We start from the raw sequence: 12,345 nt of genomic DNA, 5'->3' as shown, positions 1-12,345 counted from the left end.
GGAGGTTTAGAGGGGATTTGAGGGGAAATATATTCACCCAGAGGGTGGTGGGGGTCTGGAACTCACTGCCTGAAAGGGTGGTAGAGGCAGAAACCCTCAACACATTTAAAAAGTACCTGGATGTGCACCTGAAGTGCCGTAACCTACAGGGCTACGGACCCAGAGCTGGAAAGTGGGATTCGGCTGGGTGGCTCTTGGTCGGCCGGCACGGACACGATGGGCCGAATGGGCCTCCTTCCGTGCTGTAAATTTCTATGATTCTATGACCTCCACTTTTCGCCCCTTAAGTAATACTGGGATCTGCATTTTTAGTCCAAAATGGATGGTCAAGCATGTCCCTGCTGACTGTGGCACAGAGGGTGTAGCCTGCAGTGATCAGCGCGTGCCTGTATCCTTCATTGAAGCCACAATCTGTCACCAGCTCCGTCACAGTCCTTTGTAATAAACTTCCTCCTTTCAAGCTCTCGGCGCCATCTCACTTCTTGCTCGCAGCGAAACCCTTCACATAGATGGCTTGAACATATTCTTTATCAGCTTCTCCTTTCCAGTTTGATGAGTCGGAGAGTTCGGTGGAGGGGAGGGACCTGTTACATGAGTCTGCAAGTCTGTGCTTTAAGGACAACTGTGAGCGATCACAGACCCTGTGATTTTACCACAACTTCCTCAAATCCGACTGTGAATGATTACTCGCCTATCCCAGCTCACTACCGTGCTGCGTCTCAGCTCATTCTGTGCTTTTCCGCAGAGGTTCCGATGTGGGCAGCACTGTGCGACTTGGGAGCAGCGCTGAGACAGAGTCACAGCTGACCCATGGCCTCGACAATACAGAACAGCATCGGTAAGGCTGAACCTCTCTCTCCGTCAACGCTCAGGGTCCAGTGTAACTGCTTAGAGCCGCAAATCCATGGCATGTTCAAAACTTTACAGTGCAGGTACAGCAAGTGATCAGGAAGGCCAATGGAATCTTGATCACAACGTTAAAGGCGTTATATAAATACAAGTTGTTGGTGTTGTAGCAATCAACTGGGCTAGATTCCAATTCCCAGCCTCTGCTGGAATCCAGTGGAATCACTTTTTGAACAATAAGGGATTAAGGGGTTTTGGTGACGGGGCAGCGAAGTGGATCTGAGTCCATGATCGGATCAGCCATGATCGTATTAAATGGTGGAGCAGGCTCGAGGGGCCGAATGGCCGACTCCTGCTCCTATTTCTTATGTTCTGATGTTCGCTGTGCAATCACTCTCTCAGCCTAACGCATGAAATCCCTTGCCATCTGCAGAGAGTTGTGAGGACGCTGCTGTTTGCTACGATGGGAGCATTGAGGGGAAAGCCAGCAAGCCCCCAGGGCACGATGGCGGAGATTCTGACCGACAAACATCGCTGGACCAGAAGGTCCCGAACCCCGAGACGGGAATGGTGAGCTCGCCTTCCATTGACTTTCACAATCGGCACGCTCTTCAATTGTGCGGTTATGATCCCATCTTATTCATTTCTTTTAGCTCAGAGGCTGGGGTCTGGGTTAATGTCAGAGAGCAATACATGCAGGACTGAGGGAGCGCCGCACTGTCGGAGGGGCAGTACTGAGGGAGCGCCGCACTGTCGGAGGGGCAGTACTGAGGGAGCGCCGCACTGTCGGAGGGGCAGTACTGAGGGAGCGCCGCACTGTCGGAGGGGCAGTACTGAGGGAGCGCCGCACTGTCGGAGGGGCAGTACTGAGGGAGCGCCGCACTGTCGGAGGGGCAGTACTGAGGGAGCGCCGCACTGTCGGAGGGGCAGTACTGAGGGAGCGCCGCACTGTCGGAGGGGCAGTACTGAGGGAGCGCCGCACTGTTGGAGGGGCAGTACTGAGGGAGCGCTGCACTGTCGGAGGGGCAGTACTGAGGAAGCGGCGCAATGTCAGAGGGGCAGTACTGAGGGAGTGCCGCACTGTCAGAGGGGCAGTACTGAGGGAGCGGCAAACTGTTGGAAGGGCAGTACTGAGGGAGCGCCGCACTGTCGGAGGGGCAGTACTGAGGGAGTCGCGCACTGTCGGAGTGGCAGTACTGAGGGAGCGCCGCACTGTCGGAGTGGCAGTACTGATGGAGCACTGCACTGTTGGAGGGGCACTACTGAGGGAACGCCGCACTGTCTGAGCGGAAGTACTGAGGAGGCACTGCACTGTCGGACTGGCAGTACTAAGAGAGGGCTGCACTGTCAGAGGGGCAATACAGAAGGCGTGCCGCACCATCGGAGGGGCAGTACTGAGGCAGCACTGCACTGTCAGAGGGGCAATATTGAGGGAGCGCCGCAATGTCGGAGAGGCAGTACTGAGGGAGTGCCGCACTGTTGGAGGAGCTGTACAGAGGAAGTCCCGCACTGTCGGAGGGTCAATGCTGAGGGAGTGCTGCAGTGTCGGAAGGGCAGTACTGAGGGAGTGCTGCACTGTTGGAGGAGCAGTACAGAGGGAGTGCTGCTCTGTCGGAGGGGCAATACTGAGGGAGCGCCGCACTGTCAGAGGGGCAGTACTGAGGGAGTGCCGCTCTGTCGGAGGGGCAATACTGAGGGAGCGCCGCACTGTCGGAGGGCCAGTTCGGAGGCAGTGCTCCACTGTCGGAGGGTCAATGCTGAGGGAGTGCTGCACTGTCGGAGTTGCAGTACTGAGGGAGTGCCGCACTGTTGGAGGAGCAGTACAGAGGGAGAGCTGCAGTGTCGGAGGGGCAGTACTGAGGGAGCGCCGCACTGTCGGAGGGGCAGTACTGAGGGAGCGCCACACTGTCAGAGGGGTGGTACTGAGAGAGTGCTGCAGTGTATGAGGGGCAGTACTGAGGGAGCACCGCACTGACGGAGGGGCAGTACTGAGGGAGCGCCGCACTGTCGGAGGGGCAGTACTGAGGGAGCGCCGCACTGTCGGAGGGGCAGTACTGAGGGAGCGCCGCACTGTTGGAGGGGCAGTACTGAGGGAGCGCTGCACTGTCGGAGGGGCAGTACTGAGGAAGCGGCGCAATGTCAGAGGGGCAGTACTGAGGGAGTGCCGCACTGTCAGAGGGGCAGTACTGAGGGAGCGGCAAACTGTTGGAAGGGCAGTACTGAGGGAGCGCCGCACTGTCGGAGGGGCAGTACTGAGGGAGTCGCGCACTGTCGGAGTGGCAGTACTGAGGGAGCGCCGCACTGTCGGAGTGGCAGTACTGATGGAGCACTGCACTGTTGGAGGGGCACTACTGAGGGAACGCCGCACTGTCTGAGCGGAAGTACTGAGGAGGCACTGCACTGTCGGACTGGCAGTACTAAGAGAGGGCTGCACTGTCAGAGGGGCAATACAGAAGGCGTGCCGCACCATCGGAGGGGCAGTACTGAGGCAGCACTGCACTGTCAGAGGGGCAATATTGAGGGAGCGCCGCAATGTCGGAGAGGCAGTACTGAGGGAGTGCCGCACTGTTGGAGGAGCTGTACAGAGGAAGTCCCGCACTGTCGGAGGGTCAATGCTGAGGGAGTGCTGCAGTGTCGGAAGGGCAGTACTGAGGGAGTGCTGCACTGTTGGAGGAGCAGTACAGAGGGAGTGCTGCTCTGTCGGAGGGGCAATACTGAGGGAGCGCCGCACTGTCAGAGGGGCAGTACTGAGGGAGTGCCGCTCTGTCGGAGGGGCAATACTGAGGGAGCGCCGCACTGTCGGAGGGCCAGTTCGGAGGCAGTGCTCCACTGTCGGAGGGTCAATGCTGAGGGAGTGCTGCACTGTCGGAGTTGCAGTACTGAGGGAGTGCCGCACTGTTGGAGGAGCAGTACAGAGGGAGAGCTGCAGTGTCGGAGGGGCAGTACTGAGGGAGCGCCGCACTGTCGGAGGGGCAGTACTGAGGGAGCGCCACACTGTCAGAGGGGTGGTACTGAGAGAGTGCTGCAGTGTATGAGGGGCAGTACTGAGGGAGCACCGCACTGACGGAGGGGCAGTACTGAGGGAGTGCAGCGCTGTCGGAGGGGCAGTAGTGAGGGAGTGCTGAAGTGTATGAGGGGCAGTACTGAGGGAGCGCCGCACTGTCGGAGTTGCAGAACTGATGGAGTGCTGCACTGTCGGAGGGGCAGTACTGAGGGAGTGCTGCGCTGTCGGAGTGGCAGTAGTGAGGGAGTGCTGAAGTGTATGAGGGGCAGTACTGAGGGAGCACCGCACTGACGGAGGGGCAGTACTGAGGGAGTGCCGCACTGTCGGAGCGGCAGTACTGAGGGAATGCCGCACTGTCGGAGGTGCAGTACTGAGGTACTGCCACACTGTCGGAGGGCCAGAACTGAGGGAGTGCTGTTTTGTCGGAGGGGCAGTACTGAGGGAGCGCTGTGCTGTCGGATGGGCAGTTGTGAGGGAGTGCCGCACTGTCGGAGGGGCAGTACTGAGGGAGTGCTGCACTGTCGGAGGGGCAGTACAGAGGGAGCACTGCACTGTCGGAGGGGCAGTACTGAGGGAGCACTGCACTGTCGGAGGGGCAGTACTGAGGGAGCACTGCACTGTCGGAGGGGCAGTACAGAGGGAGCGCCGCACTGTCGGAGGGGCAGTACTGAGGGAGCACTGCACTCTCGGAGGGGCAGTACTGAGGGAGCACTGCACTGTCGGAGGGGCAGTACTGAGGGAGTGCCGCACTGTCGGAGGGGCAGTACTGAGGGAGCACTGCACTGTCGGAGGGGCAGTACTGAGGGAGGGCCACACTGTCGTTTGGGAGGTACTGAGGGAGCGGCGCACTGTCGGAGGGGCAGTACTGAGGGAGCACTGCACTGTCGGAGGGGCAGTACTGAGGGAGTGCTGCACTGTCGGAGGGTCAGTACTGAGGGAGCGCCGCACTGTCGGTGGTGCAGTACTGAGGGAGCACCGCACTGTCGGAGGGGCAGTACTGAGGGAGCCCCGCACTGTCGGAGGGGCAGTACTGAGGGAGCACCGCACTGTCGAAGGGGCAGTTCTGGGGGAGCGCTGCACTGTCGGAGGGGCAGTCGTGAGGGAGCACTGCACTGTCGGAGGGGCAGTCGTGAGGGAGTGCTGCACTATCGGAGGGGCAATACTGAGGGAGCGCTGCACTGTCGGAGGGGCAGTCGTGAGGGAGTGCTGCGCTGTCGGAGGGGCAATACTGAGGTAGTGCTGCACTGTCGGAGGGGCAGTACAGAGGGAGCGCTGCACTGTCGGAGGGGCAGTACAGAGGGAGCGCTGCACTGTCGGAGGGGCAGTACAGAGGGAGTGCAGCGCTGTCGGAGGGGCAGTACTGAGGGAGAGCTGTACTGTCGGTGGGGCAGTACTGAGGGAGAGCTGCACTGTTGGAGGGGCAGTACTGAGGGATTGCCAAACTGTCGGAGGGGCAGTACTGAGGGAGTGCTGCACAGTTGGAGGGACTGTCCTGAGGGAGTGCTGCACTGTCGGAGGGGCAGTACTGAGGGAGTACTGCACTGTCGGAGGGGCAGTACTAAGGGAGCGCCGCACTGTCGTAGGCGCATTACTGAGGGAGCACTGCGCTGTCGGAGGGGCAGTACTGAGGTAGTGCTGCACTGTCGGAGGGGCAGTACTGAGGGAGTGCAGCGCTGTCGGTGGGGCAGTACTGAGGGAGAGCTGCACTGTCGGAGGGGCAGTACTGAGGGAGCACTGCACAGTCGGAGGGGCAGTACTGAGGGAGCACCAAACTGTGGTAAGGGCGGTACTGAGGGAGTGCCGCACTGTCGGAGGGGCAGTACTGAGGGAGCACCGTACTGTCAGAGAGGCAGTACTGAGGCAGTGCCGCACTGTCAGAGGGGCAGTACAGAGGACGTGCCGCACCATTGGAGGGGCAGTACTGAGGGAGAGCTGCACTGTCGGAGGGGCAGTGCTGAGGGAGCGCCGCACTGTCGGAGGGGCAGTGCTGAGGGAGCACCGCACTGTCGGAGGGACAGTACTGAGGGAATGCTGCACTGTTGCAGGGGCAGTACTGAGGGATTGCCACACAGTCGGAGGGGCAGTACTGAGGGAGTGCTGCGCTGTCGGAGGGGCAGTACTGAGGTAGTGCTGAAGTGTCTGAGGGGCAGTACTGAGGGAGTGCCGCACTGTCGTAGGGGCAGGACAGAGGCAGCGCTGCACTGTTCGAGGGGCAGTGCTGAGGGAGCACCGCACTGTCGGAGGGACAGTACTGAGGGAATGCTGCACTGTTGCAGGGGCAGTACTGAGGGATTGCCACACAGTCGGAGGGGCAGTACTGAGAGAGTGCTGCGCTGTCGGAGGGGCAGTACTGAGGGAGCGCCACACCGTCGGAGTGGCAGTAGTGAGGGAGCACTGCACTGTCGGAGTGGCAGTAGTGAGGGAGCACTGCACTGTCGGAGTGGCAGTACTGAGGGAGCACTGCACTGTCGGAGTGGCAGTACTGAGGGAGCGCCGCACTATCGGAGGGGCGGTACTGAGGGAGTGCCGCTTTGTCGGAGGGGCAGTACTGAGGGGCGCCACACCGTCGGAGGGGCAGTACTGAGGGAGCCCCGCACTGTCGGAGGGGCAGTACTGAGGGAGCGCCGCACTATCGGAGGGGCGGTACTGAGGGAGTGCCGCTTTGTCGGAGGGGCAGTACTGAGGGAGCGCCGCACTGTCGGAGGGCCAGTTCTGAAGCAGTGCTGCACTGTCAGAGGGTCAATGTTGAGGGAGTGCTGCACTGTCGGAGGGGCAGTACTGAGGGAGCACCGCACAGTCGGAGTGGCAGTACTGAGGGAGCACTGCACTGTCGGAGTGGCAGTACTGAGGGAGCACTGCACTGTCGGAGTGGCAGTACTGAGGGAGCACTGCACTGTCGGAGTGGCAGTACTGAGGGAGTGCTGCGCTGTCGGAGGGGCAGTACTGAGGGAGTGCTGCGCTGTCGGAGTGGCAGTACTGAGGGAGTGCTGAAGTGTATGAGGGGCAGTACTGAGGGAGCGCCGCACTGTCAGAGGGGCAGTACTGAGGGAGCGCCGCATTGTCGGAGGGGCAGTACTGAGGGAGCGCCGCACTGTCGGAGGGGCAGTACTGAGGGAGCACTGCACTGTCGGAGGGGCAGTACATAGAAACATAGAAACAGAGAAACATAGAAACATAGAAAATAGGTGCAGGAGTAGGCCATTCGGCCCTTCTAGCCTGCACCGCCATTCAATGAGTTCATGGCTGAACATTCAACTTCAGTACCCCATTCCTGCTTTCTCGCCATACCCCTTGATCCCCCTAGCAGTAAGGACCTCATCTAACTCCTTTTTGAATATATTTAGTGAATTGGCCTCAACAACTTTCTGTGGTAGAGAATTCCACAGGTTCACCACTCTCTGGGTGAAGAAGTTCCTCCGCATCTCGGTCCTAAATGGCTTACCCCTTATCCTTAGACTGTGACCCCTGGTTCTGGACTTCCCCAACATTGGGAACATTCTTACTGCATCTAACCTGTCTAACCCCGTCAGAATTTTATATGTTTCTATGAGGTCCCCTCTCATTCTTCTGAACTCCAGTGAATACAAGCCCAGTTGATCCAGTCTTTCTTGATAGGTCAGTCCCGCCATCCCGGGAATCAGTCTGGTGAACCTTCGCTGCACTCCCTCAATAGCAAGAATGTCCTTCCTCAGGTTAGGAGACCAAAACTGTACACAATACTCCAGGTGTGGCCTCACCAATGCCCTGTACAACTGTAGCAACACCTCCCTGCCCCTGTACTCAAATCCCCTTGCTATGAAGGCCAACATGCCATTTGCTTTCTTAACCGCCTGCTGCACCTGCATGCCAACCTTCAATGACTGATGTACCATGACACCCAGGTCTCTTTGCACCTCCCCTTTTCCTAATCTGTCACCATTCAGATAATAGTCTGTCTCTCTGTTTTTACCACCAAAGTGGATAACCTCACATTTATCCACATTATACTTCATCTGCCATGCATTTGCCCACTCACCTAACCTATCCAAGTCGCTCTGCAGCCTCACAGCATCCTCCTCGCAGCTCACACTGCCACCCAACTTAGTGTCATCCGCAAATTTGGAGATACTACATTTAATCCCCTCATCTAAATCATTAATGTACAGTGTAAACAGCTGGGGCCCCAGCACAGAACCTTGCGGTACCCCACTAGTCACTGCCTGCCATTCTGAAAAGTACCCATTTACTCCTACTCTTTGCTTCCTGTCTGAAAACCAGTTCTCAATCCATGTCAGTACACTACCCCCAATCCCATGTGCTCTAACTTTGCACATCAATCTCTTGTGTGGGACCTTGTCGAACGCCTTCTGAAAGTCCAAATATACCACATCAACTGGTTCTCCCTTATCCACTCTACTGGAAACATCCTCAAAAAATTCCAGAAGATTTGTCAAGCATGATTTCCCTTTCACAAATCCATGCTGACTTGGACCTATCATGTCATCTCTTTCCAAATGCACTGCTATGACATCCTTAATAATTGATTCCATCATTTTACCCACTACCGATGTCAGGCTGACCGGTCTATAATTCCCTGTTTTCTCTCTCCCTCCTTTTTTAAAAAGTGGGGTTACATTGGCTACCCTCCACTCCATAGGAACTGATCCAGAGTCAATGGAATGTTGGAAAATGACTGTCAACGCATCCACTATTTCCAAGGCCACCTCCTTAAGTACTCTGGGATGCAGTCCATCAGGCCCTGGGGATTTATCGGCCTTCAATCCCATCAATTTCCCCAACACAATTTCCCGGCTAATAAGGATTTCCCTCAGTTCCTCCTCCTTACTAGACCCCCCGACCCCTTTTATAACCGGAAGGTTGTTCGTGTCCTCCTTCGTGAATACCGAACCAAAGTACTTGTTCAATTGGTCCGCCATTTCTTTGTTCCCCGTTATGACTTCCCCTGATTCTGACTGCAGGGGACCTACGTTTGTCTTTACTAACCTTTTTCTCTTTACATATCTATAGAAAGTTTTGCAATCCGTCTTAATGTTCCCTGCAAGCTTCTTCTCATACTCCATTTTCCCTGCCCTAATCAAACCCTTTGTCCTCCTCTGCTGAGTTCTAAATTTCTCCCAGTCCCCAGGTTCGCTGCTATTTCTGGCCAATTTGTATGCCACTTCCTTGGCTTTAATACTATCCCTGATTTCCCTTGATAGCCACGGTTGAGCCACCTTCCCTTTTTTATTTTTACGCCAGACAGGAATGTACAATTGTTGTAGTTCATCCATGCGGTCTCTAAATGTCTGCCATTGCCCATCCAGTCAACCCCTTAAGTATCATTCGCCAATCCATCTCAGCCAATTCACGCCTCATACCTTCAAAGTTAGCCTTCTTTAAGTTCTGGACCATGGTCTCTGAATTAACTGTTTCATTCTCCATCCTAATGCAGAATTCCACCATATTATGGTCACTCTTCCCCAAGGGGCCTCGCACAACGAGATTGCTAATTAATCCTTTCTCATTACATAACACCCAGTCTAAGATGGCCTCCCCCCTAGTTGGTTATACTGAGGGAATGCCGCACTGTCGGAGGGCCAGAACTGAGGGAGTGCCGCACTTTCGGAGTGGCAGTACTGAGGGAGCACCGCACTGTCGGAGGGGCAGTACTGAGGGAGCGCCGCACAGTCGGAGTGGCAGTACTGAGGGAGCACTGCACTGTCGGAGTGGCAGTACTGAGGGAGCACTGCGCTGTCGGAGTGGCAGTACTGAGGGAGCACTGCACTGTCGGAGTGGCAGTACTGAGGGAGTGCTGCGCTGTCGGAGGGGCAGTACTGAGGGAGTGCTGCGCTGTCGGAGGGGCAGTACTGAGGGAGTGCTGCACTGTTGGAGGGGCAGTACTGAGGGAGCACTGCACAGTCGGAGGGGCAGTACTGAGGGAGCACCAAACTGTAGGAAGGGCGGTACTGAGGGAGTGCCGCACTGTCAGAGGGGCAGTACAGAGGACGTGCCGCACCATTGGAGGGGCAGTACTGAGGGAGCGCTGCACTGTCGGAGGGGCAGTACTGAGGGAGAGCTGCACTGTCGGAGGGGCAGTGCTGAGGGAGCGCCGCACTGTCGGAGGGGCAGTGCTGAGGGAGCACCGCACTGTCGGAGGGACAGTACTGAGGGAATGCTGCACTGTTGCAGGGGCAGTACTGAGGGATTGCCACACAGTCGGAGGGGCAGTACTGAGGGAGTGCTGCGCTGTCGGAGGGGCAGTACTGAGGTAGTGCTGAAGTGTCTGAGGGGCAGTACTGAGGGAGTGCCGCACTGTCGTAGGGGCAGGACAGAGGCAGCGCTGCACTGTTCGAGGGGCAGTGCTGAGGGAGCACCGCACTGTCGGAGGGACAGTACTGAGGGAATGCTGCACTGTTGCAGGGGCAGTACTGAGGGATTGCCACACAGTCGGAGGGGCAGTACTGAGGGAGTGCTGCGCTGTCGGAGGGGCGGTACTGAGGGAGCGCCACACCGTCGGAGGGGCAGTACTGAGGGAGCCCCGCACTGTCGGAGTGGCAGTACTGAGGGAGCACTGCACTGTCGGAGTGGCAGTAGTGAGGGAGCACTGCACTGTCGGAGTGGCAGTACTGAGGGAGCACTGCACTGTCGGAGTGGCAGTACTGAGGGAGCGCCGCACTATCGGAGGGGCGGTACTGAGGGAGTGCCGCTTTGTCGGAGGGGCAGTACTGAGGGGCGCCACACCGTCGGAGGGGCAGTACTGAGGGAGCCCCGCACTGTCGGAGGGGCAGTACTGAGGGAGCGCCGCACTATCGGAGGGGCGGTACTGAGGGAGTGCCGCTTTGTCGGAGGGGCAGTACTGAGGGAGCGCCGCACTGTCGGAGGGCCAGTTCTGAAGCAGTGCTGCACTGTCAGAGGGTCAATGTTGAGGGAGTGCTGCACTGTCGGAGTGGCAGTACTGAGGGAGCACTGCACTGTCGGAGTGGCAGTACTGAGGGAGCACTGCACTGTCGGAGGGGCAGTACTGAGGGAGCACTGCACTGTCGGAGGGGCAGTACTGAGGGAATGCCGCACTGTCGGAGGGGCAGTACTGAGGGAGCACTGCACTGTCGGAGGGGCAGTACTGAGGGAATGCCGCACTGTCGGAGGGCCAGAACTGAGGGAGTGCCGCACTTTCGGAGTGGCAGTACTGAGGGAGCACCGCACTGTCGGAGGGGCAGTACTGAGGGAGCGCCGCACAGTCGGAGTGGCAGTACTGAGGGAGCACTGCACTGTCGGAGTGGCAGTACTGAGGGAGCACTGCACTGTCGGAGTGGCAGTACTGAGGGAGTGCTGCGCTGTCGGAGGGGCAGTACTGAGGGAGCGCTGCGCTGTCGGAGGGGCAGTACTGAGGGAGTGCTGAAGTGTATGAGGGGCAGTACTGAGGGAGCGCCGCACTGTCAGAGGGGCAGTACTGAGGGAGCGCCGCACTGTCGGAGGGGCAGTACTGAGGGAGCGCCGCACTGTCGGAGGGGCAGTACTGAGGGAGCACTGCACTGTCGGAGGGGCAGTACTGAGGGAATGCCGCACTGTCGGAGGGCCAGAACTGAGGGAGTGCCGCACTGTCGGAGGGGCAGTACTGAGGGAGCGCTGCGCTGTCGGAGGGGCAGTAGTGAGGGAGTGCCGCACTGTCGGAGGGTCAGTACTGAGGGAGCGCTGCACTGTCGGAGGGTCAGTACTGAGGGAATGTCAAACTGTCGGAGGAGCGGAACTGAGGGAGCGCTGCACTGTTGGAGGGGCAGTACTGAGGGAGCGCTGCACTGTCGGAGGGGCAGTACTGAGGGAGTGCTGCACTGTCGGAGGGTCAGTACTGAGGGAGCGCTGCACTGTCGGAGGGTCAGTACTGAGGGAATGTCAAACTGTCGGAGGAGCGGAACTGAGGGAGCGCTGCACTGTTGAAGGGGCAGTACTGAGGGAGTGCTGCACTGTCGAAGCTGCAGTACTGGGGGAGCGCCACACTGTCGGAGGGGCAGTACTGAGGGAGTGCTGCACTGTCGAAGCTGCAGTACTGGGGGAGCGCCACACTGTCGGAGGGGCAGTACTGAGGGAGCACTGCACTGTCGGAGGGGCAGTACTGAGGGAGTGCTGCGCTGTCGGAGGGGCAGTACTGAGGGAGCACTGCTCTGCCAGAGGGGCAATATTGAGGGAGCGCCGCAGTGTCAAAGGGGCAGTACTGATGGAGCGCTGCACTGTCTGAGGGGTAGTACTGCGGGAGCACTGCACTGTCGAATGGGCAGTACTGAGGAGCACTGCACTGTCGGAGGGGAAGTACTGCGGGAGCACTGCACTGTCGAATGGGCAGTACTGAGGGAGTGCCACACTGTCGGAGGGGAAATACTGAGGCAGTGCTGCACTGTCGGAGGGGCAGTACTGAGGGAGTGCTGAAGTGTACGAGGGGCAGTACTGAGGGAGTGCCGCACTGTCCGAGTGGCAGTACTGAGGGAGCACTGCACTGTCGGAGGGGCAGTACTGAGGGAGTG

The 12,345-nt window shown here is 58.4% G+C and overlaps 1 protein-coding gene across 1 annotated transcript in view; it reads left to right on the top strand.

Moving 5' to 3' along the window:
• The first annotated feature begins 703 nt into the window (after positions 1-703).
• Positions 704-12,345, top strand: part of LOC139256792 (natural resistance-associated macrophage protein 1-like) — a 78,683-nt gene continuing 67,041 nt past the window's right edge. Inside the window, exons 1-2 of the mRNA XM_070874301.1 lie at positions 704-838; positions 1,280-1,416. Coding sequence (XP_070730402.1) covers positions 811-838; positions 1,280-1,416 — 165 coding nt within the window. The 5' untranslated portion in view covers positions 704-810. The remainder of the gene's footprint in view (positions 839-1,279; positions 1,417-12,345) is intronic.

This window comes from Pristiophorus japonicus, chromosome 3 (assembly GCF_044704955.1).
Source record: "Pristiophorus japonicus isolate sPriJap1 chromosome 3, sPriJap1.hap1, whole genome shotgun sequence".
NCBI lineage: Eukaryota > Metazoa > Chordata > Chondrichthyes > Pristiophoridae > Pristiophorus > Pristiophorus japonicus.
The sequence above is the reverse complement of the archived record's forward strand: the minus strand, read 5'-3'. Positions and strand labels throughout refer to the sequence as shown.